Source organism: Phasianus colchicus, chromosome 1 (genome assembly GCF_987193195.1).
Source record: "Phasianus colchicus chromosome 1, bPhaCol1.hap1.1, whole genome shotgun sequence".
Lineage (NCBI taxonomy): Eukaryota > Metazoa > Chordata > Aves > Galliformes > Phasianidae > Phasianus > Phasianus colchicus.
In genome coordinates this window covers 111757878-111783766 of record NC_143436.1, presented here as the reverse complement: position 1 = coordinate 111783766, position 25889 = coordinate 111757878, and the positions used below count along the sequence as shown (strand labels likewise).

The window sequence follows — 25889 nt, the reverse complement described above, 5'->3', positions numbered from 1 at the left end:
AATACCACTTGAGACAGAAAACTGTTAGCTTCCAAGATTAGCTCTGCCACAGAGTAAAGAATAATTTAAATACTCATTTAATAATTTGATTTACTCTGAGAAATGCTTTTAAGAAATGCTAAGAGCTGTTACTGTGGCTGATTCTACATACAATTTGTTTTGCAACATTACCAGCCTTATCTAGAGCAAAAAAAAAGCGTACTCAAAAGCATCACATTTTGAAGTATTTTTAAAGTCCTCTTTTTCCTTTTTTTTTTTTCTTGCATCCAGTTTAAAGAAAAAGTAGGGAAAAAAAAGAGAAATCTGTTTAATCTTTGAAGCATGTAAAAGGAAACCTGTCATGTGACTTCTACACTGAACTAAATTTGATTGCTTCCCTGGGTACTAAATATTGGAAAAATAACAAAACAAACTATTCCCAATGTATTGCATGCACATATCGAGAGAATGTGAGCTGTACAGGTGGCTGAGAGAGAGGCTGTGGAACCACCGCCCTTGGAGGCCTACAAGACCTAAGAGGACAAGCACTGAGCAACATGGTTTGCACACGAAAAGCTTTACCTGTTGTACAGCTTTGGCTATAAGGATAAAAACCAGTGGCACATAGTGTTTATACTATTAACCATGCTGGCTTTGTCAGTAAAGGCACAGTGTCCTTTGTTGTTAAATGAGCAACTGACCAATTAAACTTGAATACTTTAATTAGTACTTAATTTCAGCAATTTTAGAGAATAATGACCTAGTTCTGCTAGGTTGAAATTCAATTAAAAATCTCTCTCTACTCTGCAATATCATCTGTACATATTACCCTCCTTGGCCAATGGGTTTACGCCTCCAGTGGCATCTCATTCTAAGGTTTGAAACTAAAAGCACAAAGCAGTGCTGCAGCTCGTGAGAAAGGAAAAATCCAGAACAATAAGTGAAAGGCATAATAAGAAGGAAAAGTAGTGTGAAGAAAAAAAAAAGATTATATAAGATTATGTAAACATGATTCTTCTTGACAAATATTCACAGGTTGTCGCCTGTATTTCATGGAGCAAAACAGAAACCTCCATGCACTGTCTGCAGTTGCCTCAAAGCCCTTGACTTTGGAATATATTAAGTTTTATCATACTAGAACATAGCAAAATCAATCCACGTGATCCCATAAACCACAAATCCAGGGGAAAATGTAAATGAAGCTCACATTCACACAAACGGGAACGTAAAGTATCTCATTTCTTTTATGCACAATTAAGAGCTTCACATTCAGATCGGAGCTTGAAATGCACCACAGGTGAAAATCTCACTATGCAAACTGTTTGCTCATACCTCTAAAAAATGAGTTTATTTCCCAGGGGAATGCAATTTAACAAGAAAATGGCACTGGCTAAGAAGAAAGGAGAAGACTGCTAACTAGGAGAATTCTATGGTTCTATGATTAGGAATTCTGCTAACTAGATTATATTGACCAGATTCTCAAAGCAAACCTTTCGGACTCCATCTTTGAAAGGAGGATTCCACTTGAATGCATCCAGTTCTCCTCATATAATAATGCTGCATTATTATATAATACTTAATTCCCTTGTACTTCAACACTTCTGCTTAACAAGATATGCAGTTCATAAATGAACCTTATGGAAAATCAAAAGGGTGATTGCTTCAGTGAACATTTCAATGATGAACCACCAAAGCAAATACCCTATCATTTGTTCCAATGGATAGTAACAGACTGATGAGTTAGACCCAAGCAGAAGTATTGAGAACAGTAAGAAGGTAAGAAGGTTAACACAGTCTAGATAACTGACTTGAATCCATCCAGACAGGACCGAAAAAGGTGGTTGGTGAATTAAATGCAGAATTCCTATTAATGGATCATACTACTAATTTATCTTCCTGTACTGGGCAAGATCACAAAATCATAGAATGCTTTGGGTTGGAAGGGACATTTAAGTTCATCTAGTTCTACAATCAGGTCCATTATCAGAAACAGTCATTAATTTCAGCTGCTTTCCAACCTGCCGACTAAAAGTTTGGGATGCCTAGGAATGACTTACAAAGTCATGAAACCCAATTAGATCACACTGCTTTCACTTAGAAGTGATGGGGAGGCAACTTTATTGCACATTAGCAAGCAGTCTGATCCACCATACTTCACAAAAATCCATTGCCTCAACTTAAATGATTGGCTCTGCAGATAAAACATCCTTGTGGAGAGGCTGAAAAGCAAGGAACCGTGACAGAAGCTTGGATGTGGTTTTAAACCAGTTCTAAAAGAGCACAGTGTGTTCAGACATTTGTGAGTATGCACTCCTCCTCCTGGTCCAAACAAACTGCTTGCACTATTGGAGGGTTTCTCAGTTGCTGGGCCCCTCATCCAGACAGGCAAGTTGTAAAGCAAAACAAGATCATCACAATCTAACCTCTTAATCATTTTATATTTCCAAACCCTTTCTAACCACTGTGCTGCCTCCCAGGGACGTGGAAGACATATGGAGGACTCGATCTATCATCATGCTATCTTAAACACAGCACTACTCCAGATTTCAGTGACAGAAGTTGTGAAAAATAAATGCTGTTCCAAACACTGAACATTTCCCTCCTTAAAGCTCTAGGAGATGAACGTAACACTCATCCCATTCATCTGAAACAATATTATCTGCCAACAATGAATAAGAAATGGCACCGTTGCTTTACAAACCTGTCTGCTTAAGTCAGCATCACTTGACCTCAGATGTGATAAGCCAACACCCTGTTCCTCCCACACCAAGAATACAGCTTGGAACAAGACCCTGATCCCTTCCATGCCTGCAAAATTTATGACGTTCAGACTCAACCACACCGCACTATACATCCTCCATCTGTGTGCTGCAATGTCTGTACGGGGCTGTATCATACCTATGGTATTGTACTTCATTATTCAGCCACCTGCGGCTGCAGTAACTCCATCAAACTCATCAATCTTCTATTTTTCCACAGAAACCATTGGCTTTTAATGAAATCCTTCCACTATATTCAGAACAAAACAAAATGCTTAATTTTCAGTAGTTACTGGAAGTACATGACAAGCCCATGGGCTCTACAGGATGGGAAAAAAAACGTCCTCAAATTCAATAGCCAGTTAAGCCTTCAAAGTAATGAGGTAATACTTGCTTTGTATTATTTTATGTGCAGAGTGTCGTTTTGAAGAACAGACATGAATATTTAAGAGGGAATCCTACATATCAAATGCATATATACAAACATATACACATTTTTATTAAGCATAAGAATGTAAAGTTTATGCCAACACAAACATCTTAACTACGGCTACAGATTTTAATTAACAAATATTTAATAAGTGCCTAATTACAGTTGTCTTTGCCTCCACAAGTACAGTTAAAATAAGGAAATTCAACAGCAAAGAAAAGTGGCATAAGGCGTTTGAACAAATCGTTTTGGGCCACACAAGAAGCAAAAGTAGATGGGTGCATCAACAGAATGGTCTGTGCTCCATGCAAGTGGAAAGCACCTGAAAAACATGATCCACCAGCCCATCAGAACCAAGATGTTGGTACTAAATGCAAAAGCTGCCTTGCTCAGGACTGCACAAATCTGATTAACTGCAGGCAGCCTTTATTGCAGACAGACCAGAAAATTAACCAAAGTCTCAAAGAGCCCCTCTATATGGTCATATTTTCTTTCAGAGGACCTCTCACTCAATCACATTTAGCTCACAACTGGCTTTACTGCTGGTAAAAAAAGTACACATATGGTAGGTTTATAAAGTTAGGATTTTTCTGTGCAGGTTTTATAGTGTAAAGACACGCTTAAAAGAACTGGGTTACTGACACTGAGGTAGACAGAATTAATGAAGAATTTTCAAGAAATCTTGTAGGAGGTGCCCAGACTGCTGAGTTAGCACAGCATGAGTACAGATCACAAACTGAATTAGTCAGTAATAACTGTGTTTGTTTACAAAACCCCAATACCATATAAATCAAAACCATTCCACCCATTATAGTTTTTTTTTCAGATATATTAAAACTGAGTTTAAATTAAAGTCATTAACAGCATTAATATTAATGCCACAGTTAAAACTGCCCTGTCAAACAGGCTAACTGAGTTGGCTGTGTTGTTCTTCCTTCTCCTTCTGCTAAGCAATGAGGGTACCACTTTCCAATAAGAAAGCCTCTGCATCAAGACACAATACAGTTTGAAGTACCCACTGTCTCACAAGGGTTCTCATACCTGGGCAGAAGCTGATGTACTAGATGAGGCATGCTCAACGCAGTGCCCGCAGGCCGCATGCAGCCCAGCCCAGCCTGCACTGTGGTTGCCCACTGCCCCACTCCATCACGGCAGCTGTGCAACAGTGACAGTGGGTCACTATGGCTGGGGCAGATTTTTATGAGCATGGCATGCAGGCTCTTGTTCGTTGCTGGCAAAAAAAAAGGCGTAGAGCTAATCACAGAATCATAGAATTGCTCAGGTTGGAAAAGACCTTGAAGATCGTCAAATCCAACCGCAACGTAACCATGCTACCCTAACTCTAACAACCCTCCACTAAATCATGTCCCTGAGCACCAAATCCAAATGGTTTTTAGTCGCATCCAGGGTGGTGACTATGATAAAAATGTTGTTTTGTAGCTGAGAATTTACTCTATTATGGTAATCGTGCCCTTAGTATCAGTTGTATTTTCCATGGAGATAAATAGGAGGCATTACTTTTGGGACAACCTACATATATGCAGTCCAAGATGATCTCTGTTCACTCAATGCAGCCCAGGCAAGTCAAAACATTGGACACTCATGTACAAGCTTTTGGAAATTTGTCTTCTATGGCCATCACTGTCATTCCAGTGAACACTTCTTGGAACATAAATATAGCTTGAAAGGCTGGATTTCTGTAATCAAATTAATTCAGAGCAGGAGAAAGAGAAAGGTTTTTCCAGTTGTGGCTTGCATCTCTCACTGGCTGTGTGCCAGCTCTTTCACTTAATTGCTCTCCTTACATTTGCTACGGAATCACAAAACATACATTGTACTGTATAGAGAAAATTAGAAAACAAGTTCAGTTTGGGAAAAGGATCTTGGGAAAAAGACAATTAGTGAAGCAGGTACAATGGCTGGCGTGGGCTGATAAACTGAACTAAAATTACTATTGACTAACCCAACCTTCTTTTCTCTTTCTGAGCTTACCAAGTAAATAACAAGAACTCTGTAGGTATAACAGAGCTGTATTTTAGTACTGCATTTGACAAAGTGCTGCAAATCATGAAGGCACTAGAGATATTTTGCCAAGACAAAAATACAAAAGCACATAAGCTGGCTTAGAAACAGAGGTGCTGGAGGTAATTGCTGATGATTCATTAATGCAGAGCCAGGTACCAAAAAGGCCACTTCAAATTCTAGAGTTAAAAACAGATCATTAAATAACAGCCAATTTAAAAAATGTACAGCATATAACCTCGAGAAAAAGTTATTTCATGAAGACAGGCATCAGAAACACAGGAAAGGCAATAACAGATACAATAAATAGTGTTTGGATAGTTCCTGATACTTACTAAAAAAAAAAAAGAGACAACTTAAGAAAAAAAAAACATACAAAACACACAATACAAAGCCTACCAATACAAAATCATGAAAATAAAAACAAGCTGCCCAGTTAGAACTGCTCACCCTTGCAGCAAGAGAAGGATATTATTTTGGCATTTTTTTCATGGGTTCATATGAAACATATAAGTTTAAAAAAGGAGATTCATCTGGAGTCCGCAGCAATTCTATATATGGTGGATTGGTTTGCAAGCAGCATCCTACAGGAGCATCATCTGTCTGCAGCATTGGTTCTTTACAACCTTTAACAACTGCTGCACCTTCTACATCCATGACCTTTCTCGCTACAGTTGGATTGCTTCAGTCTATTGTACGGGTAAACAGTCAATGACTGAAACTCCAGAGTCTGATTCAGGAGAAAAACCTGACAGAAAGAAGCCTAGAAATACTATGTCCAGTCCTTCTGGGTCTAATTTGGTCTTCATGAGTTTTACAAATTCAGAATCTGAAACACTGCCCAGAGACTTCATTACAACTTCCAGGAGAGTGCCAGGTATAAAGCCACTATCCTTGAGGTCACAAATTAGTTCTGAAGGCTCTTCAGGAGCAACAAGGGTCATCCTTGGCAAAAAATACTGTGAGCTGCCTTTTCACATATTCCAAAAAATTTCATTCAAGCTTACTCAAACAAATAATCTCCTGTGCCTTCAAGATGTATGAGCCCATCAATATTACTGTATGCATTACACCAGTTCACTTTGGGATCAACCCAACTCAGAGTCAAAAGATTCGTAGCACAGATGCTCGATTAACTTTCCTATGTGCAGGAGGTCACACTATCCATCTGATGGAATCAAGTGATGGAAGAGCAAGACAGTGATTTACAAGGGCTAATGTAATGAAAGACAGTGAAATATTTGTCTCCTCCCTTTGTTCTTTCCAGACACGAACAAGCCTTCCCCCCAAGAAACATGTTTTCCCTCCCACATCCTGATTTACTTACTAGGTAACAATAAATTTTGATACTGACTTCAGATGTAGAAGTTGTTGTTCATCTGTAAGTCAGAACACAGGAGGAAACCGTTTTAAACTTAAATAGAGTAGATTTAGATCAGGTATTAGGAAGAAATTCTTCACAATGACAGTGGTGAGGTTGCCCAGAGAAGCTGTGGATGCCCCACACCTGGAGGTCTTCAAAGATGGATGGGGATTTGGGAGACCTGGTCTAGCAGAAGATAATCTTCAAGGTCTTTTCCAAACTAAATCATTCTGTGATTCTGTGGATCCACGCTTTTGAAAAATAGAACCTGCAGGTTCACTGCACATTTCAGATTCATCCTTTTCATGCTACTTCCTTCTACAGTTGGATGCAATTTGACTAAAACATCACACTAGTTACTGCAAATTCCTGCCAACTGGAATCGTGCACAGTGTGCTACACAAATAAGTTTACAAGAACTAATTAGGAGAGGCAAACACACCGGGCAGCAACGGTGCTGAGGCATGCGCTTAATCTCATCTTTACTTTAGTGAATCAGATTCACAGAAGAAAAAACCAACAACATATTATTTCCTCCTGATTTTTATTTTATTTTTAATCCTACTGCTTACATATTTTGGATAGCTAGTTCTCTAGCTGCCACTCCATTAACAATGCCTGGCGAGCACATTATGTGCTTTCAAAGTGGAGCTATTCTGCAAAGAGGAGGTTTGTTTTATCCAGCACATACACTACATTTGGCCTTCCTAGGTGGACTCTGAATGGATCCCACTCTCCTACCACCACTTTAGATGTTAATCTGCAAGATAACAAATACCTGTAAGAACAGAACAGGACAACTTCCTGAAAGATGCATCACATTTGTAAAGATCACAGCCAGGCCACTATGGGGAAAGTATGAAGCTTCTGTAAGAACAGTTAAACATCCTCACCAATTCCTCCAGAACAAGCAGATGTCTTAGATCAGAGTGTGCTTTGAGGAACGTTTCCTTTGGAGTCGATACCAGGTGCAGGAGCCTGGGGCTTGTTCTCTCCCTGAGCCACAGTTACGTCAAAAAGAACTGTCTGTGGGGTTGTGCAGTGAACTGGGTCAGAAAACTGACTCATGAGATAAATAACTTGACAAAGAAGGAGAAAAAAAAAAACAAAAAAAGTTATTTATAACCTGGATGGCTTTTCAGAGCAGTTAACCACACAAAACAACTTTCCTTGAAGAATTGACATGGACAGAGAAATAGCACAGGTGGAAAAACCAGCTGGTGTTGGGAAGGAAGGTTGTTGTAAAATACATGGAGACACCATTTTAGAAATATATATATATATTTCACTTGGCTCAATGCACCACTGTGAACTCAGACACATCATTCTGCAAAAATAGTATCAAATTCTGAGAATTTATCCAACATTTGTTTCTATTATACCTTGTTTTTGTTCTCTTTCCACTTTCCAGAAGTCAAGGAACAGAATCATCAAAGAGCTACAAAAAAGCACTGTAAGATTCAGGAAGAAAACCAGTGATTCAATTGTTAATTCCAAACAAATAAGCTAAAACAATAGAACATTTGAGGCAAGCATAAGAGCAAAGATAATGGCTGTGTCATTCTTGGTTGAGATTTCCATCTCATATCCCTTTCTGAGAAGTACTACTGGTCCCACAGGAAAAAAGGGGAACAACTGCAATCAAACTGGAAGGGTTCCACCAGCCAGAAAAATCATTTACTTCTGCTTTCAGAAATCACTGTATCTACAGCTCAGAAATTGCACCTCCGGCTTTCATTGTGCCACAGGGCAGGCTCTACCATTTTTCAGCAACTGCTCTATCACTAACTGAAGCCAATACATTCCTCTGACAAGAAGTGCCAGAATGAAGTGAAATCAACTGTGGAAGGATTTCTGCTGCCAGTAATGAGAGCCCAAAACAGCTGATATGCTCAAATTTACATAGGTTGACATAAGGTGAAGAAAGTTGTTTTTTAAATGAATCATGTTACAGGTTGTAACTAAATTGTTTCTCCTGCTCTATTTTTAATTGTTACAGATGTTAAGAGAACTGGAGATCAGAGTGGTGGTAGAATTAGCACCAACAAATACAAAGTCCTGAACAGACACCTGAAAAATATGAGGTAGTACAACGTAGCCAAATTTCAGCTCAGAAACACCTTCCTGCTATGACAAGTTATGCCACTGCTGCCAAGCTACAAGATGATGTGCTAGTCTGGCTTCTGCAGGGGCATGCATCATCCATCAAGTGAGTCCTGGTTCACTTCAAATGTTATGCACATCAATAACCTTATTAAGTTGGAGGCTCCTCAAGAAAAGCTCATCAGTATTTTGGGATGTAAATATAAAACATAAAAAGAGGCAATTCACTAAAAGGGAGATTTTAGAGAAGTAACTTTGTATGTCATTTGTTTTTCTAGTGCATATCATTCTATTGTATTAGTATCACAGAATCACTAAGGTTGAAAAAGACCTCTAAGATCACCTAGTTTAACCATCAGTCCATCACACCATGCCGAGCTCTTTTTGGGTGACTGTAGAGAGTAATAAATTCTCCCTTGAGTCTCACTTCTCTAGACTGAACAATCCCAGTTTCCTCAGCTGCACCCCATCAAATTTGTGCTCCAGATCCTTCACAGCTTCTCTTAGCACACTTTTGGGCTTCAATGTCTTTCTTGTAGTGAAGGGCCATAATATGAATGTAAAGCCCCAATTCTTGCTTCAGATGCCCCATTTAGGACAATCTTTGGACACCACAAACTGAAAATTTATTCTTTTCTCTTTGCATTTATTTTTGAAGAGTTCATTTTTTCAGCCCTTGATCTCTAACAAAAACAAGGGTTGGCCAGTAAATACATTTCCTATTGTTATTCTGTAAAGGCCTTTGATTGATTCATCCTTCTTCTGACTCATATAATTGATGCTATAGAAGTAATTTTTGAAAAACAGAACAAGCAGTCATCTTAAATAAGAGATACTCCTATTCCTACTCTTTCCCTGTACAATACTTGGCACATTTGACTACATTGTTCAAAACAAGAGGTTAAAAAAAAAAAAGCCTGAAACTTTTCTTTGCTGTGGCACCAGATAATCATTAGAAATGGGTTTACAATGATTTTGATCTCATCACATGCAATCAAATTCTATCCATGTCTGAACAACGCAGTTGGAGACTATCCTTACTACTAAAGAAATCACCGGCTATGCTGGCCAAAGTTGTTTTACCATTTCTTCTTACAGTAAAGGAGGAACTAAAACCACAGGCCTTCTATCTGTGGAGGAGAATCACTGAGTCTAAGAAGCATGAGAATCACCTGTCTTTATTAACACCCAAACAGACAGCTATTTCCATTCTTCATAAATAAATTTAAAAAAGAAAAACAAAAACCACTGAACCAAACCAAAGGCTTTTTTATTTATTCTGTAGTAGAGGAGCTCTTTTGGTGGTGTCATACAATGCAGGGAAAACAATTTCAGATACCAGAGCCAAAGAACACATGGTATTTCTCCATGCTTTTAGTTCCATCTCCAAGGTAAACAGATATGGAAAAGGAAGTCAAGAACTAAATCATAATAGAGACAACATTATCTCAAATTCTGTGAGCGTTAGGGCAGATCAAAAGCAAACAAAAAAAATTGCCATTATGTTCCATTAGCATTATCAAACACAGAGTAAGAAAACAAAGTACAAGATTTGGCTGTGATAGTTACACATAAACAAAAATCGACAGCCTCTGGCTTGCAGACAGTATTACTTAGCCCAGTGGACCAAATGTGAATGTCCACTGCCAATGTCAAATCAGCTGAGATCTTTGCTTGTCTTTTCCTTGTCCTTTCAAACTTCTTTGGAAACTCACAGCAGCACAAAGGACTGAACATACAGCCTGAAATACTCACTCACAAGTGCTGATTTTCTGATGGGTGCCCTATATAAAACTCAAATTACCTACTGACAGAGATGTTCCTGGTGACCAGGATGAGGTACCTCTGCAGAACAGAAACATCCTTGTGTATTCACTCTGTGATTTGTGAAGGCCTCTCACTGTCTGCTTGCCAGCATCGCAGCCTCTGCTTATTGCCATATTTACCCACACTCCTTCCTACCTGGAAGGTCAAGTAGGAAAGGGGAGTCACAATGATATTTAAAATTAACAAACAAGAAATCCCTCTCGGGAAGAAAACACCTACAATAATATAATGTTGAATGTTGTGTGTTGTAATGAATATGCATATTTTTATTTCATATCATAAAAACTATGACAAGTCAAGTAGGAGACACAGTCTTGGATTAAAACAAGTTACCTGACTAACAACAGCAACTTCCTAACATTGATTTTACCACTATTCATCTCGTAAATACTGGACAAACCTAACGCTTTTCCTGATACCAAAGCTACTCAGGTTACACAACTGGGAAGTAACTTAGGACTATTTTGAGAGTAACTCAGAATCACCTTCAGAAATTTTAAAGGTAAATAAAATCACGCAAGCAAAAGCTATTGAATCTTTTGACACAATAATTTAAATAATAGCTGAGTACAGTTCACCTCTCTGGAAAGTTACAGAGCTATAGAATACTCTGAGTTGAAAGGGAGCTACAAGGATCACAGAGTCCAACTCCAGACTCCACACAGAACCACCCAAAATCCAAACCTATGAGAGTGGTGACCAGATGCTCCTTGAACTCCGTCACTCGGAGCCGTGCCCACCACCCTGTGGTGCAGACCCTTTCCCTGACCCCCATCTGCCCTCCCCTGACACAGCTCCATGCCGTTCCCTCGGGCCCTGTCGCTGTCACACAGAGCAGAGCTCAGCGCTGCCCCTCCGCTCCCTGTGAGGAGCTGCAGCCGCCATCAGGCCTCCCCTCAGCTCCTCTGCTCTGCGCTGAGCACAGCGAGGGGCCTCAACCGCCCCTCACACACCTTGCCCTCAGACCATTCCCTATCTTTGTAGCTCTCCTTCGGACAGATAGTTTTCTGCAGCATTCTGCAAACAGCAAATGAATCCAAGGCTGGGTTTCTTTTTGGTTGCTGCTGTCCAAACTCAAATTCCTGAATTGTTCTTGTCATGATTTCAGCTGATCAGGCAGCACATGCCCACAGCATGCACATGTATATATCTATATACACTTTCCTGGCAAGCTGACAGCTTCATGATAAGCTCAGAAGGAAGCCTCATTTTGTTCAGAAGGCCAAAGGGAAAGAGGAAATAACATGAATACGCCAGCAGATTTGCACTCATCCTCAAGACTGCCATCAGGTCTCCTTATTACAGGACTTAGGTTTATAATTATAATACATGTATAACATATAATAGATGAATAGACTTAGGTTTATAATTCTCATCACTGGTTAAAAAAATAAAATTCCACACAAAAAGAAACGTAAGGAAAATGAAGTTCCACTTGTCAGAAACTTGCTACTTCTGCTGTTCCATCAATACCAAGGTGAAAATAACTTCCTAGCAAGCACAACTTAATTAGAGGCTGCCAACATACAAATTTCCAAGGGCAGCCTGTAGAGATAGGAGAGTTGTTTTTTCCTCCATCCTAGCAAATTCTATATGTGCTACACACTGAGGAACAACACAGTGTAATTCTGACAATCTCTCATGCAGAACTAGCTCTAAGTCACTTTTTAACTACCATAGTATTTAATTGTGTCGTAGTCCAGGAGCTAAAGATACTTTCAAGGGCCAACTTGTGAAGTCATACAGAGACTCATACGCCAGAGGAAGTCTGAGTAACAGAGCAGTAAAGAGATCCTCTAAACCAAAAATGAAAAGAAGACAACAATTGAAAAGCCTCACCACTTCTGGAACGAAGATTATTGCATAGCTTTTTGCTGTTGCAAAAAAGGCCTGGGGAGTGGGAGCACAGTTTAGAGATTATTCATTGGGAAAGGATGGATGGACAGCTGGTCTGCAGATCATGACAGCCTTTCAAGCATGGGTCTCCACATACACAGATTTTTTCTACTATATGTTGATTTCTTGTCTACATCATCCCAACCATGTACTGATTTTCAGAAGACATGTTTACATCTTAGCTGGCTGCTGCTGCTAAGGGGCTGCAGAGGGGTGGCCAGCAGACAAGGGGAGCTATTGTCCCCCTCTGCTCTGCTCTTGTGAGTCCCCACCTGGAGTACTGCATCCAGGCCTGGGGCCCCCAGAACAAGGAGGAGTGGAGTTGCTGGAACAGGTTCAGAGGAGGCTATGAAGATAATCAGAGAGCTGGAGCACCTCTTCTACAAAGACAGGCTGAGGGAGCTGGGCTTGTTCAGCCCTGGAGAAGAAAGGGCTCACGAGACCTCACTGAGGCTTTCCAGTACTTGAAGGGAGATTACAAACCTGAGGGAAATCAACTTTTTACATGGGTATACAGCGATAGGATTGGGAGAATTAGTTTAAACTAGAAGTGTTAGATATCAGAAGGAAATTCTTTCCCAGAGGGCAGTGAGGCGCTGGCACAGCTGCCCAGAGAAGCTGTGGTGCCCCATCCCTGCAGGTGCTCAAGGCCAGGTTGGATGGGGCCCTGGGCAGCCTGAGCTGGTGGGGGGCAGCCCTGCCCATGGCAGGGGTTGGGGTGGCTGGGCTTTGAGCTCCCTTCCAACCCAAACCATTCTGTGATTCCACTGATGTGTAGCTTGTTGCAGGCCTGGTCTCAAGCACACCAGTTATCAGCACAGACCGTCTCCAGTGCGTAGTCAAGTGAGTTTATGAAGCACAGATAACCCATGTCACAACACTGCGTTATGGCAATGAGATTCTTAAACAGGAAGTTTCGTGAAATCCCATCAGCGCAAGGATCTCGTTATGGTAAGCAGCCAGATTGTATCACGAAGGCATTTCACAAGCCACGTACCAAAGCTCACCCCAGAGCACACCAACAGCCACCAGACCTTAGCAGGAAGTCGGCACCTGACGGTCATAAAAGGACAAGATTCACTTACACCCACGCAAGCCTCACGCGCTCCCTCAGGGGCCCTTCTGCTCCACGGAGGGGCGAAGCTTTGCCAAACTCCACCACCGCGGGGCTCACCCCCCGGCCAGCACAGATCTCAGCGCGGGACCCCACACGGACGCCCTGCACGCCGCGCCGGCGCTCCCGCAGCCGCCCGCCAGCGACACCCGCCGGCCCCTCTCCCTCGCCCCGCTGCGAGGAGCTCGACCGTCCCCCGACCTTACCCACCGCCCTCAGCAGGACGAGGCCGACCCGCAGCCTCCCGAACCGCGCGGCGCTCACCCACCTGCAGGGGGAAGGTGGCCGCCTTGTTGCCCACGTAGCCGCGCACGACGTGGCTCTGGATGGACAGCACCCGGCACTCGCGCTCCGGCTCCATGACTGCAGCTCCGCCGCCAGCCCACGCTGGGCCGACGCGGCGGCGGCGCCGGGAGCAGCAAAAGCGGCAGCGGGAGGCGGGGCGCGGGCGTCACGCGCCTGCCCGCCCCTTCTGTCACCCTGCTCGGGAGAGGGAGGCGGGGAGCGCGGGGGTCTGTGGCCGCGCTGAGCCGCGGCTGTCAGGCGATCGGTGCGGACACCTAAGGGCCGCCTCTCGCGGCGCGGCCGAGATGGCGGCCCGGCGGTGGTCCGCTGTGCGCGGCTGTCGGCGCCGGGTGACAGCGCCGACAGCAGGGTGACACCGCCCTTGTTCTAGCCACCTTCATTGCTTCACTGTGTAGCGCAAGGCTCTCGGTGCCTCATGAACGCTACCAGCACCCATACCTGTGCAAAGCACTGGCCAGCACGCTGGTGTCAGCCATTCTGCCCTTCACACCACATTTCCACCTGCCAGCCACCGTTTGCGATCAGCACTCCATACAGCAGTAGGCTTCACGCTTCACCAGCACACAGCCATGGCGAGGATAGTGCATATCATAGATTCATAGAATCATTCGGTTAGAAAAGATCTCTTAAGATCACCCAGTCCAACCATCAGCCCACCCACGCCATGCCCACTGCCCACGTCCCTCAGTGCCACATCCACACGGCTCTTGAATACCTCCAGGGATGGTGACTGCACCACCTCCCTGGGCAGCCTGTGCCACTGCCTCAGCACTCTTGAGAAGAAATGGTTCCTAATGTCCAATCTGAACCTCCCCTGGCAAAACTTGAAGCCATTCTCTCTTGTCCTATCACTATTACCTGGGAGAAGAGGCCAACTCCTACCTTGCCACAGCCTCCTTTCAGGTGGTTGTAGAGAGTGATGATGTCTCCCTTGAGCTTCCTCTTCTCCAGACTGAACAATCCAGTTCCCTCAGCCACTCCCCATCAGACTTGTGCTCCAGATCCCTCACAGCTTCATTGCCCTTCTCTAGACACACTCCAGGGCCTCAATGTCTTTCTCGTAGTGAGGGGCCCAAGTTTGAACACAGTATGTCCCACCTGTCCCACAGCTCCTCAGGCACCCAGAAGGTGCTGTGAAGCCACCAACACCATTCAGAGCCACACAAACCGCTCTGCAATGGCCCACTGGCTTGCTGCACTGACAGGCCACACGGCTTGCCAACAGATTTTGAAGTGAATGCAATGTATGTTATTGACACACACACACAGGAACCCTTCAGAGTACTGTCAAAGAATAAAAGATGTGTTCGCTGGCAAGTGCTGCAATACATCAGGATGCTGCTGAGATAGGAGTTGATAAAATGCCTGGAAGCTTCATCTTCCTCTGGCCATTTGTCATTACTGACCATCGTGGGTTCAGTCAAAGATCGTGTCACAAGGAGAAATCATGTCTGATGCCTCTTGTTCTTCTTAGTGGGCAGCTTTAAATCGAGTCTGAGGTAGAAAGATTATTTCCCAGAAATATTAAATTATATTTCCTCATGTTATCTAGTGGTGAAAGAAGGAACATTCTATTCCTTTCTCTGTCATCACTCCAGTTGCAAAACACAGAGCTTGCTGTAGGCTGGCTTTACAACTTAACAGATTCTGCTTTGTTTGCAGTACTTAATGTTTGACAACAGGATACAAAATAATCTCCACAAAAATCTCATGTTTTTCCCTTTGTACTAACTACTGACACTTGCATGAATTATTTCTCAGATGAGTGTTTGAGGTATTTGTCTTAAAGGAGTTGAATTTACTGCAAATAAAAAGTGCAGTGTTTCTAAAGGTTTAATTAGCATTACAGAACAACTTATATTTCAGTGCAGTTAAGGCTGAGGCTTATATCTCCATCATCTATAAATGTAGGTGTTTTCTAATTTTATAAACTGGTGCATATCCTTGGAGTGTAAGGTCAGAGCAGTGATTCAAGTTGATAATGATCTGTGTCTTCTATGCTCAAGATACAGCAAATCTGGCAAAACATAACAAAACAGCATTTCACATGAGGAGGTTGTCTCAGAGGGACATAGGTCTGAGTGGCAGGTTAAGGGCATATACTGGTTTTAAACTAAAAGAGAGGAGGTTTACGTTAGATGTCAGAGAAATTCTTTTCACAGAGGGCAGTGAGGCGCTGGCACAGCTGCCCAGAGAAGCTGTGGTGCCCCATCCCTGCAGGCGCTCAAGGCCAGGTTGGATGGGGCCCTGGGCAGCCTGAGCTGGTGGGGGGCAGCCCTGCCCATGGCAGGGGTTGGAAATAAATGATCTTTGAGGTCCCTTCTAACCCAAACCACGCTATGATTCTATGATTCAGTTTCTAGTCACATATCTTCACTCTCTACCTCCAGGCTCCCTGTTTTCATACATTCAATCCCACCTCCTGTCCCTCCTTTGCAGGACTCAATGCCTAGATTTCCTCCTCTCATAATTTTAGTATACCTAGAGCCAAAGCTGATTGCCAGGCTTTAACCTCCTTCACATTTTCTTCACTTTATTTTTTTTTTCTTTTTTTTTTTCTTTTTTTTTTTTTTTTTGTTATAGTCTTCTGTTTTTTCATCTGATTTGAATTATTCTATCCTCCCCAGTAACTGCCATTTCTCTTTGGTAACTACGCTATGTTTTCTTTCTTTCCATATTTCGTAAGTACACATTCTTAACTATGTAGTCTCTGATTCCAGTAATCACTCTTAAACTACCATCATTTTTATTCTCAATCTTCTCTTCTGCTTCTCCTCCTTGTCCCATTCCCACCTGTATCTCAACAACAACATATCAGACTCTGGTCCCTCCATGCTCAAACCAGGCAGCAGACTGGTACCTTTGTTACCCTAAAGCAAAAAGGAGGATAAATTGAGCTTTCAGCTTCCATTTGCTCTGCCAATATGAGGCAGGAGACTTGAGGAGCAAGATTGGCAAGTAAAGTCTGTTTTCATGAACTCTGAAGAGCTTAAGGCAGTACTTGTAACAGACCACAGACCATCAGATTTTTTTCCTCTCAAAGGCTTACAGAACTGCATTAGAATTTGAGCTGCTTTTCCTAAGTGGAGCAAAATACGCATTCTTGACATGAAAGCATCATCTTTTCCCCAAGTAAGCAATCCTGGACTTCAAAGCATAAAGTGACAACTTATTTAAAAAAAAAAAAAAAAAAAAGAAGAAGAGTAAGGGAGTAAGGTATCTTCTGCCTTCTTCCAGCTTTATGGGCAATTGTTGGAATACAGATGTTGTTCTTTTTTTCTGCTTTTTCTCCCTTTCCCAGCACTAGACTGTATTCCTTTGGGGCACAACTCAAATAACATATCTTATTGGTTGCACAATATTGCTGGGACAGACTGGGCCTCTCAGAAGGCAGCTGTGCACTGACATTTCTGGTTTGTTTCTATCCTTTTAGAGTCTGCCCTGGCTGTACAGTTCCCTTCGTGATAGTGATATACTGTCCACAGAAGATGTCAGGAAGTTCTGGCATTTACAGCTGTTCGTTCTAAAAACAGCCTGAGCGCGTCTGACATTCTCACCGAAGCAAGTTCCTCCCCCAAGAAGGAAAGTACACCTCACACATTTATTAAAGCCTGACTGTGGGTTTTGTATGGCAGCTATGTAGGCAAAGCAAAGAATATGCCCTAGGGAAGTCTGATATGGCAAGCACAGCTGATAATAGACTGCTTGTACACACGAGCAGGGGAACTACGGTGTGAGTAGCAGTGCTGAAGCCCTCAATAAGAAGGCAGTGAGCCTGCAGATGCAGAGCTCTGCCTTCCCCTGCAGCTGCTGACAGTGTTTCTTACAGGGGAACAAACACATACTGTTTCTCCAGGCAAATGGAAAAACCCTTTCTATGCAGGATTACTGCAATCTTCTTAATATTCTGAAAGGAATCCTCCAACCTCCTAACAGTCTTTATGCTTACCCAGGAGGAATAGCTGAAACCTTCCTTTGTGCTCTAAGCAATGTATGTATATGCAGAGGATTAAGCAGTGGAACTTGCATGCACAACCAAACGTAAGCAAGGGGATGACTCAACAGCAGCTGAATATTGAGCACCACAGTTTTTCAGAATTTATACATCTATACAGTAAAGAAGTTGCCACAAATAAAGCAAAGCCCACAAATCAGTTCTCCTTCCCTTCCAGAAAGCAGTTCATCTAAGTGTGAGCACCCAGTTTCTGAGCAGTGCAGTGGTTTGGGTTTTTTTTGTTGTTGTTTTTGGTTTTGGTTTTTTTTTTTTTTTTTCAGATTTTGTCCTTTTTATTGCTTAAGAAGTAGTTCCCTTTGTCAGGAAAATGGGTGTGTCAGAGGAAGTAAAGACTAGACTTCAACTCCTCAGTCACTGTGCATTCTGCTGTGCTGTCTTCAAGCCTGCTCTCTCTAAAAACAAACAAAGAAAATCAACTCACAAGTACTATGCTAAATCTAGGGGTTCCTAAGACTATGCAGAGAGCAATAACCATTTAATATGTGACAGGGACATTCATCAGAAGAGGAAAAAAGTCCAGGTTAGATCAAATGTAAGCAAACAGGAAAGCTATCCAAAGCTCCCCACTACAGCTGCTGCCACGGTACTTGCTGAGGTGACACCTCAAGCTCCTGACCTGTCACTGGACTCTGCATGGAGTTTTATGCATGGAGGTTTTTGTTGTTTTTTGTTTGTTTGTTTGTTTGTTTGTTTGTTTTGCTTTTAAGTTAGCCTGTCCCCTCAAACCAGTTCTCTTTGATTACAGCAGAATATTGTCCAAAAAAAAAAAAAAATTGTGAGTAGACAATCATGATTTGATGAAGAGTAGATAGACCAGAAGACAACAGTTTACCAACAAATGGCTATGTTCCACAGATGTTTTTTGTTCTCTCTATACTCTCCTTCTACATTTCTCCTTAATCTCCTGTCACTGCACCATAAAGCAAAACAGACCTGGAGCAATACAAATAATTGGCCAGCCAGCAGTCCACATCTTTTCCTACCTTACCTTTGCTCCTGAGCAGACAGAACAGTTTTATTGGCCATTTGTTGCATGAGCTGTACCTTCCAAGGTCTATCTTGCTACCCTTTGGAATTCCAGCTGACAGGGCATGAAGAATAACCAGCTTAGCATGAGACAACAGTGTCACAGTATTGCACTGAAGATAATCAACTTTTAGACTGCATAAACAGAAATACAGTCTGCAAGACGTATAAAGTAATCCTTGCTTCATATTCAGGCTTCATAGGGTCTCTGGTTGAGTACTGTCAATGTTGATGCACAACCTTTGGAGGAAATGGTTTCTGTATCATAATGAAAGGGCAACTCCAGTAACAACCTATCAGTACATGTAACACAGAGCTACAAAGATGAAGGGAATAAAATGATGTCCACAGTGGAGGGCTTACTTCCATTACGCAAAAGATTGTGAAAAGCACAAGAAGAGACTGCTTTGGAAGATTGCTTTTATCTTCAGTTCATTTGTTTTTGCATAATCAGTGGAAGAAATATATTTTCTGAATTTTAGTAGCTGTATATTAATTTCTCCTTGGAAGAGAGGAACAGACATGTGACCATATAGCTTGGATTTTCTGCATAAGCACAGTAGAAAAAAATATGGGGCTGCCAAGAATATGAAGCACTCAGCTTAATCAGAGATGAACAAAGAGAGGGTCTTCAATCAGATTTTGTATCTTGTTTATGAAAATGATTAATGTAGTCAGAAAATGTCAATAATGGCAGGAAAGCCATTTTCTCTGCAAAAGAAAGCAGATGATTGAAAATTGATTTTGCCATCACACCTGTTCTGCATGGTGAAATTAGAATGACCATGCCAAAGCATTTCAAAGAGTTCCCACCTCCAGTACTAAAAGAGCCAGGGCTGCTCTGCAGAAACTTCACGTGATGTTAAGCCTGCAAACCAGCAGGGCTGATATGCATTCATCTTTGGTGAAAAAACAGCCTGCAGAAAAATTGTGGGACTTCTTTAAGCAGAATTGAGGGAAACAGTATAGCAAGCAGTAAATAATAAATGTGATAGTGTATGGGAACTGCTGAGTCACGGCCTGAACCTCTGATTAGTCACCTGAGGTGAGCAATGAGTCAGCCCTGGGAGCACAGGTGAAAGCAATTCACCTGTGCTGCAGGAAGGGGTGGAGCCTGGCTCCACCTCTCCTAGACCCATTTAAGAGCTGACTACCAGTGGGGAAGGATGTCTCTCTCTTTGAAAGATCCACTTCACTGAAGTTTCTTGAGTGAGCTCATGATATGGGTAAGCCTCCTATTTATTCTCTTTGTCTCATTGTGCCTAACTCTCTTGCTTATTTCATTATTATAACATCTTAACATTATTTGATTATATGATATTCCTTTATATAATTTTCATTGATTATACAAATACATATAATTCTGCACTGGGAATTGTAGTCTTCTCCTCTCACTTTTGTAATTTTGAGCAGCCTGGCCTTGTAGTGATTAAAAAATGGTCATTATTAAGAGAGGAGGTGATCAGAAGAGCATGGTGGAGTATCTATTCACTTCTACCTCTGATTTGAATCTGCTCTTTATCACTGACTTGCAAAAACTCAATATATTCTGATTCTTTTCACAAAAAATATCATCCCAGTGAGGCATGAGGGAGGAGAAAATGAAACACCTTAGCTCCAGGTGCCAGGTCCAGCCTTGCAATCCTCATGTGAACTGGTGTATCAATCAAAGTGAGTTGAATAATACACCAGTGACTGAATGCCCCAATGGGAGATGGGCCAGCAAGAACAATTTTCTTTAAAATATTTACTGTCACAAGATAAACAAAATTCAGGACTGTATAGTGTAGGATTCTTGATTCTCAACCACACCACCTTCAGAAAGATAAGGCTAAAAATACTACTTATTTAAAAAAAACAGTGCAAGACCACTTTGCTGTGAAATTCTCAGTTGAAATACCCCTTGTATTGGTGTAGTTCCCAGTAACTGGGCATGAATATTTCCATAGGTACTGTTGCCCACACATTTTGTTTCCAGTGTCCATGTAACACCATTGTGGAGTTAATCAAAGATAAGCAGAAGGCCTCCTTCAGTTTGCTTAGAGAGCTGCAGTGCTGAGGGTCAGCTTGCAGTTTCATTCTGGATGCTCATGCCTGTGCCTTCAGGATCCAATGTTCTTACCACCTGTTACCTGATGTTGGTGACAAGTAACTCTCATTATTAGGTGCTTACTTCCAGTTACCTCTTTTTAGTGCTTGTGTAATAATTCATAGAATCAGAATTATTAAGGTTGGAAAAGACCTCTAAGATCACCTAGTCCAACCACCAGCCCATCCCCACCATGCCTACTGCCCATGTCCTTAAGTGCCACATCCTTGAACACCTCCAGGGATGGTGACTCCCTGGGCAGCCTGTGCCACTGCCTCACTGCTCTTTCTGACAAGAAATGTTTCCTAATATCCAACCTGAACCTACCCTGGTACAACTTGAAGCCATTCCCTCTCATCCCACCACTGTTATCTGGGAGAAGAGGCCAAACCTCACCTCACTACCACCTCCTCGTTTACCAGGGTTAAAGATGTAGCAGAATAAATGTGTATAGCTCTTTCCCAACCACCAGCATATTTGCAGCAGCAGACAAAACTCTGCTTTGGCAAGCAGTGAGGTAGGACAAGCAATCAGCTATGGTGCAATACAGTACGACGTGTGGTCATGATAATAGCATTACAGCAATGCATACAAATGTTTTCATTTTGCTTTCAAACCAAAAGCTAAAGAAGGAAGAAAAAGGTGTTGTTTCATTGCTCTGAATGGTTTGATTTCATGGGCATTTAGTACCTGATTTTTAATATTTAACCTGGAAGCTGCCACACTATGTACATTTGTTTTATAAAACATGGTGACAGCTGGAAAGAACAGGGCCTTTCCTGGCAGCAGGAATAAGGCTGGCAATCATGAATTGCCTCTCTCAGCAGTTTGTCCTGCCTGTGTCTTGCGTCACATGCTGTCCTTGTGCAATTGTGAGTCACTTGCTTCAAATCTCACTGCTCAGGGGGAGCATCCTGGGGAGCAGTATTTCTTCCCTGGGGGAAATGTGCACATGCAGCAGTGAGAAGCCAGGCCACCACTGTGCTCTAAGCAGAACAGATTTGCATTTCAGTTCAAGCTGTGGGGAAGGGAGTACACGGGATGTTGACTAATACTGCATCTGTTTTTAGTCCTGTTACCTGGGTAATGGTAATTTCACTTTGTTCTTTTCCTCCAGCTATTACAAAAGATTTTCTACTTTAATTTAACCTTTAACTGAATGAAACCCAGTCAGTTTGCAATCAAACTACCTAGTTCTTCCAGCTAGCACTGGTTCACTAGCAAAATGGTGGTAATAGAGGACTGATTTCAGGGGTATAAGTGTTGTTAGTTCTGTTCTAAGCTGGAAACCCATTTCTAATTTGCTTGTGTGATCAAGGGACAATTCTCAACACTATTTTAGCTTTCACCATTATGACTTATAGCAACCACTAATTCTACACTGAAGTTGTCCAGTTTTTTCTTTCTTGGTACAAAATTAAAATGGTAGGATGAAATTAGCAGACAGTGGTGGGGCCAATATTTTATAACAAAGTCTCCAAATTTCACCAGGAGTTTCAGTATGATCCTATGTTTGCTGGATGCCACATTTACTGATAAAGTACATTCTTGGTTTAGCACCAGTTAATATATTAAAAACAAAATGAAACTAACTAACAAACACAAGAAAAACCCCAAACTTACATACGCTCTTCTAGAATTCTGATTCATGCAAATAGCCAAAGTTGTAAAAAGTCAAAGGACTTTCACCACTGGCTTCTATTTTTCAGTCCATGAATAACAAACTGTTATTTTCTGGAACTGAAGATAAACCCAGATACAAAAATACAAATATGAAATTGAAAGGCAGCAGCCTGCCCCCCAAATCTAGAATGAGGAAAAAAGAATAAAATCAAAATCTAAGTTTAGCATATCACCAGCAGTGCAGTTGTGTGTAATCTACAGAATCTGGATGCAGGTTTCTGGAAAGGGAGAGCCAGAACACAGAGTGCTGTTTTCAACTCATTTCAGTCTTAAGTGAAAGCAGGATATTTCATACAAAGATCATTTCTTTTGAGGATTTTCATCTTCCTGAAGTTGGTGTTCTGGAGTGAAAGAAGAGAGAAGTTTTGGTGTAAAAACTGCAACCACCACATACCGTAAAACATCCAGCAAGGTAGCAGCAGTTTTGAGAGCAGAGGTTTTCTTCCCCATGACAGTCCCTATAATTAAATATGCTAAACTAATATGATAAAGATAGCCTTTATGATTAAATATGCTAAACTGATGTAAGATTGAAGATTGCATGAGATAAATGGGCAGACTGTAAGAAGTTACCATAATACAGATACCTGAGCTGCGTGATCATCAGCAGCAAACCAACATCATTGTCCGTGACTAGGTAGAAATAATCTGCAAAAACTGCTGTATCATATGCATGCTCTAAATATGCCAATGGCCAGCTGCAAATTTCTGAACCTGGCATTTGTATTTTTTTCTTTAGAACTGTACTATATTCACTTAAATTAGAAATTCATCTCCTTCCCCAAGGAGCTCATTCACTGTTCCCTGAAGTGAATATGTGCAGGGAGCAATCAGGAGCTTCCTGCTCTTGGCAAAGTGACGGTATTGGAGTTCAGGCCCTCAAAAGCCAGTTTTGCAGCCTGTGAACATCAAACATTTTCTTCCTGTCTTTCCATAAAGAACTCCTGAATGGATTTCTAAGGAACAAACACTGGGCACTCTCTCCTTTCTGTCAGTCTATCCGGAACCAGTGCAAACCTCATGAATGATGCTTGTTCTTCCTTTGAAGGGGATTAATGACAGAAAGACTTGAGCGTTTTCTTTTCAGAAATTACTCCATGGCGGTACTTTGCAGAGACAAGTACACATATCAGATTGTACAAGCATTTAGAGTTTCAGCCTTTGTTTTATGGCAAATATCTCCCTGATGTTTACCATGGTGCCAAGGCCTACAAAAATGTAGCTCCATAGTGCATTGAGATTGCTCCCTAAATTAAGGGACTGTGGGATTCAGCTCCCTGGAGAGCCCAGCTCTTGGCACTTCCACTTTTTTCACAAATCAAAGAGGTAGCATTTAATCCAGGGTTCTGTTCAAGTGCACATTTGTTTGTAAAGAATTTCTTCCTAATTCCCTTAGTGAGAGCGATTTTAGGATTGTACAGTTTTCTAAGCAGGATCACAGAGCATAGTTAAGATGGGAATCCAACCAAGCCTTGATCAAACTAACATTTCCAAAAGCAGAAACATTAAGAAATTGTGTGCTCAAAAATCTTACCGGACTCTGGGGAGCAGTCCTCCTTTTTAAAAATTATTATTTTCTTCTAACCCTTATGCAAGCTTTTGTGTTGGGTGACATTCAGTGTCTGGTTAGCCTTGAGAGTCTTCGTGGAAGGTCAGACAGAGGGAGAAATGCTATCAGCTTCTCAGTAACAAACACTGCAGGAATGTTAACAGGAGGCAGTTTCCTAGATTGCAGAACTTTTACATGCTGTCAAAAATGTACAATGTGCAGAATTCAAACCTTGCAGGGCTTTACTTTTATTCTGCAAGACAGACATCTGAAGGAGAAATGTAACATGCTGTAACAGACCCTAAGCTAAATTGTGCTTGTTCACATGTTCAACATGGAACATTGTAAAATGCCAATGGTTAAGCCACTGGAGATTTTCTTTTAAAAGCAACTGTGAAATTGGCTATCTGTTGCTGTTGAATCCAAAACACTGTGCTATTTCGAAAGAACAGCATAAATTCCTAGAAGGATGATGGCCGTAACTACTCTTCTCCATTTAACTCTTCAAAAGGAGTCCAGCCATAATTGACTTAAGCTTTAAGGCATGGGCTTAAAATCAAGGACTTCTTTAGTATGAAAACTAAAGGATTATCAGAATAGTCAGAAATAATCAGGAAGGCAATATAGAGGTGGTAAAACCTGATGTCTCTCTCTCAGAAATATGTCATGGAAGGAGCACTACAGACCAGAGTCAGCTGTTTCATTCCAAAGTCAATTTCAGTAAAATCATTCATATTCCAAGATGAAATTAACAGGAGTCTACAGCAAATTTTGGGCTTTCTTAAACTTTTTTTTTAAAGTTTTCCCCCAGGAAGGGTTGTTTCTACTATGGCTCTAGTTCTCAAACAGACTATATTAATAACTTTGGAAATATCTCTGTATTTCTCCTGGATTTGCATGAGAATAAAATGTAAAATATGCTCGTGTTATTTTGCAGAATATTGCCCAGAGAGATGTTTTCTGCCTTCTTAGAAACACCAGACAGTATGGATCACTGAAATGCCAACCCAGGTCCAACCTGCTTGTGTGGATCATGTGAAGAGCCATCAGGGGCACTGAAACAATCCCATGAAGCATGTTCAAGGTAGGTGCTACAAATTTCCTTGTACAGTGCCCCAACCAAAGCAACTTAGATCCTGTACCACAGGAAGGCTGCATAACTGCAGTGGAAATGCTAAGTCATGGCCTGAACCAGCAACTGAGCACCTGCTGGGAAGGCAGGACCAACCTGAGGGAGCTCAGGTACATGCAATACACCTGAGTGACTGGAAGGGGTGTAGCCAGGATCCACTCCTGCCCCAGACCTCATTTAAGGTTAGCAGTGGAGGTGAGGGCATCTCTTGCTAGAGATCCCTGCCTATCTAAGGCCTTCCAAAGGTAAGAAGCTTTTTCTGCATCTCTAGCTGCTGCACTTGGGCTTGATCTCATTTGCTGTAGCCAAAGACTTTGCCACCCTGCTATTACTGTCTGATTATAGCATTACAAAAATGTACTAAATTAAGTTGTATCTTGGCCCCATGGCTAAATTACAGATAAGGATTTCTACCTGACACCATGTAAAATGAAAGCACATGCAATGGTTAATTTAAAGTTAAGGTTCACTGCTGTCACAATGACCTTCGCTACTGTCAAAGTGTTCTGCCATCTGAAAACTTATGTATTCATAAAAAAACATGTAAACCTCTTTAAACATGTAACAATATTATTGTTTCCACAGGACTTTAAGGG

The 25889-nt window shown here is 41.7% G+C and overlaps 1 protein-coding gene across 1 annotated transcript in view; it reads right to left on the bottom strand.

The window, feature by feature from the left end:
- PDXK (pyridoxal kinase) overlaps nt 1-13950 on the bottom strand; it is a 40146-nt gene extending 26196 nt beyond the window's left edge. Inside the window, exon 1 of the mRNA XM_031594633.2 lies at nt 13762-13950. Coding sequence (XP_031450493.1) covers nt 13762-13854 — 93 coding nt within the window. The 5' untranslated portion in view covers nt 13855-13950. The remainder of the gene's footprint in view (nt 1-13761) is intronic.
- Between the last annotated feature and the right edge of the window lie 11939 nt (nt 13951-25889).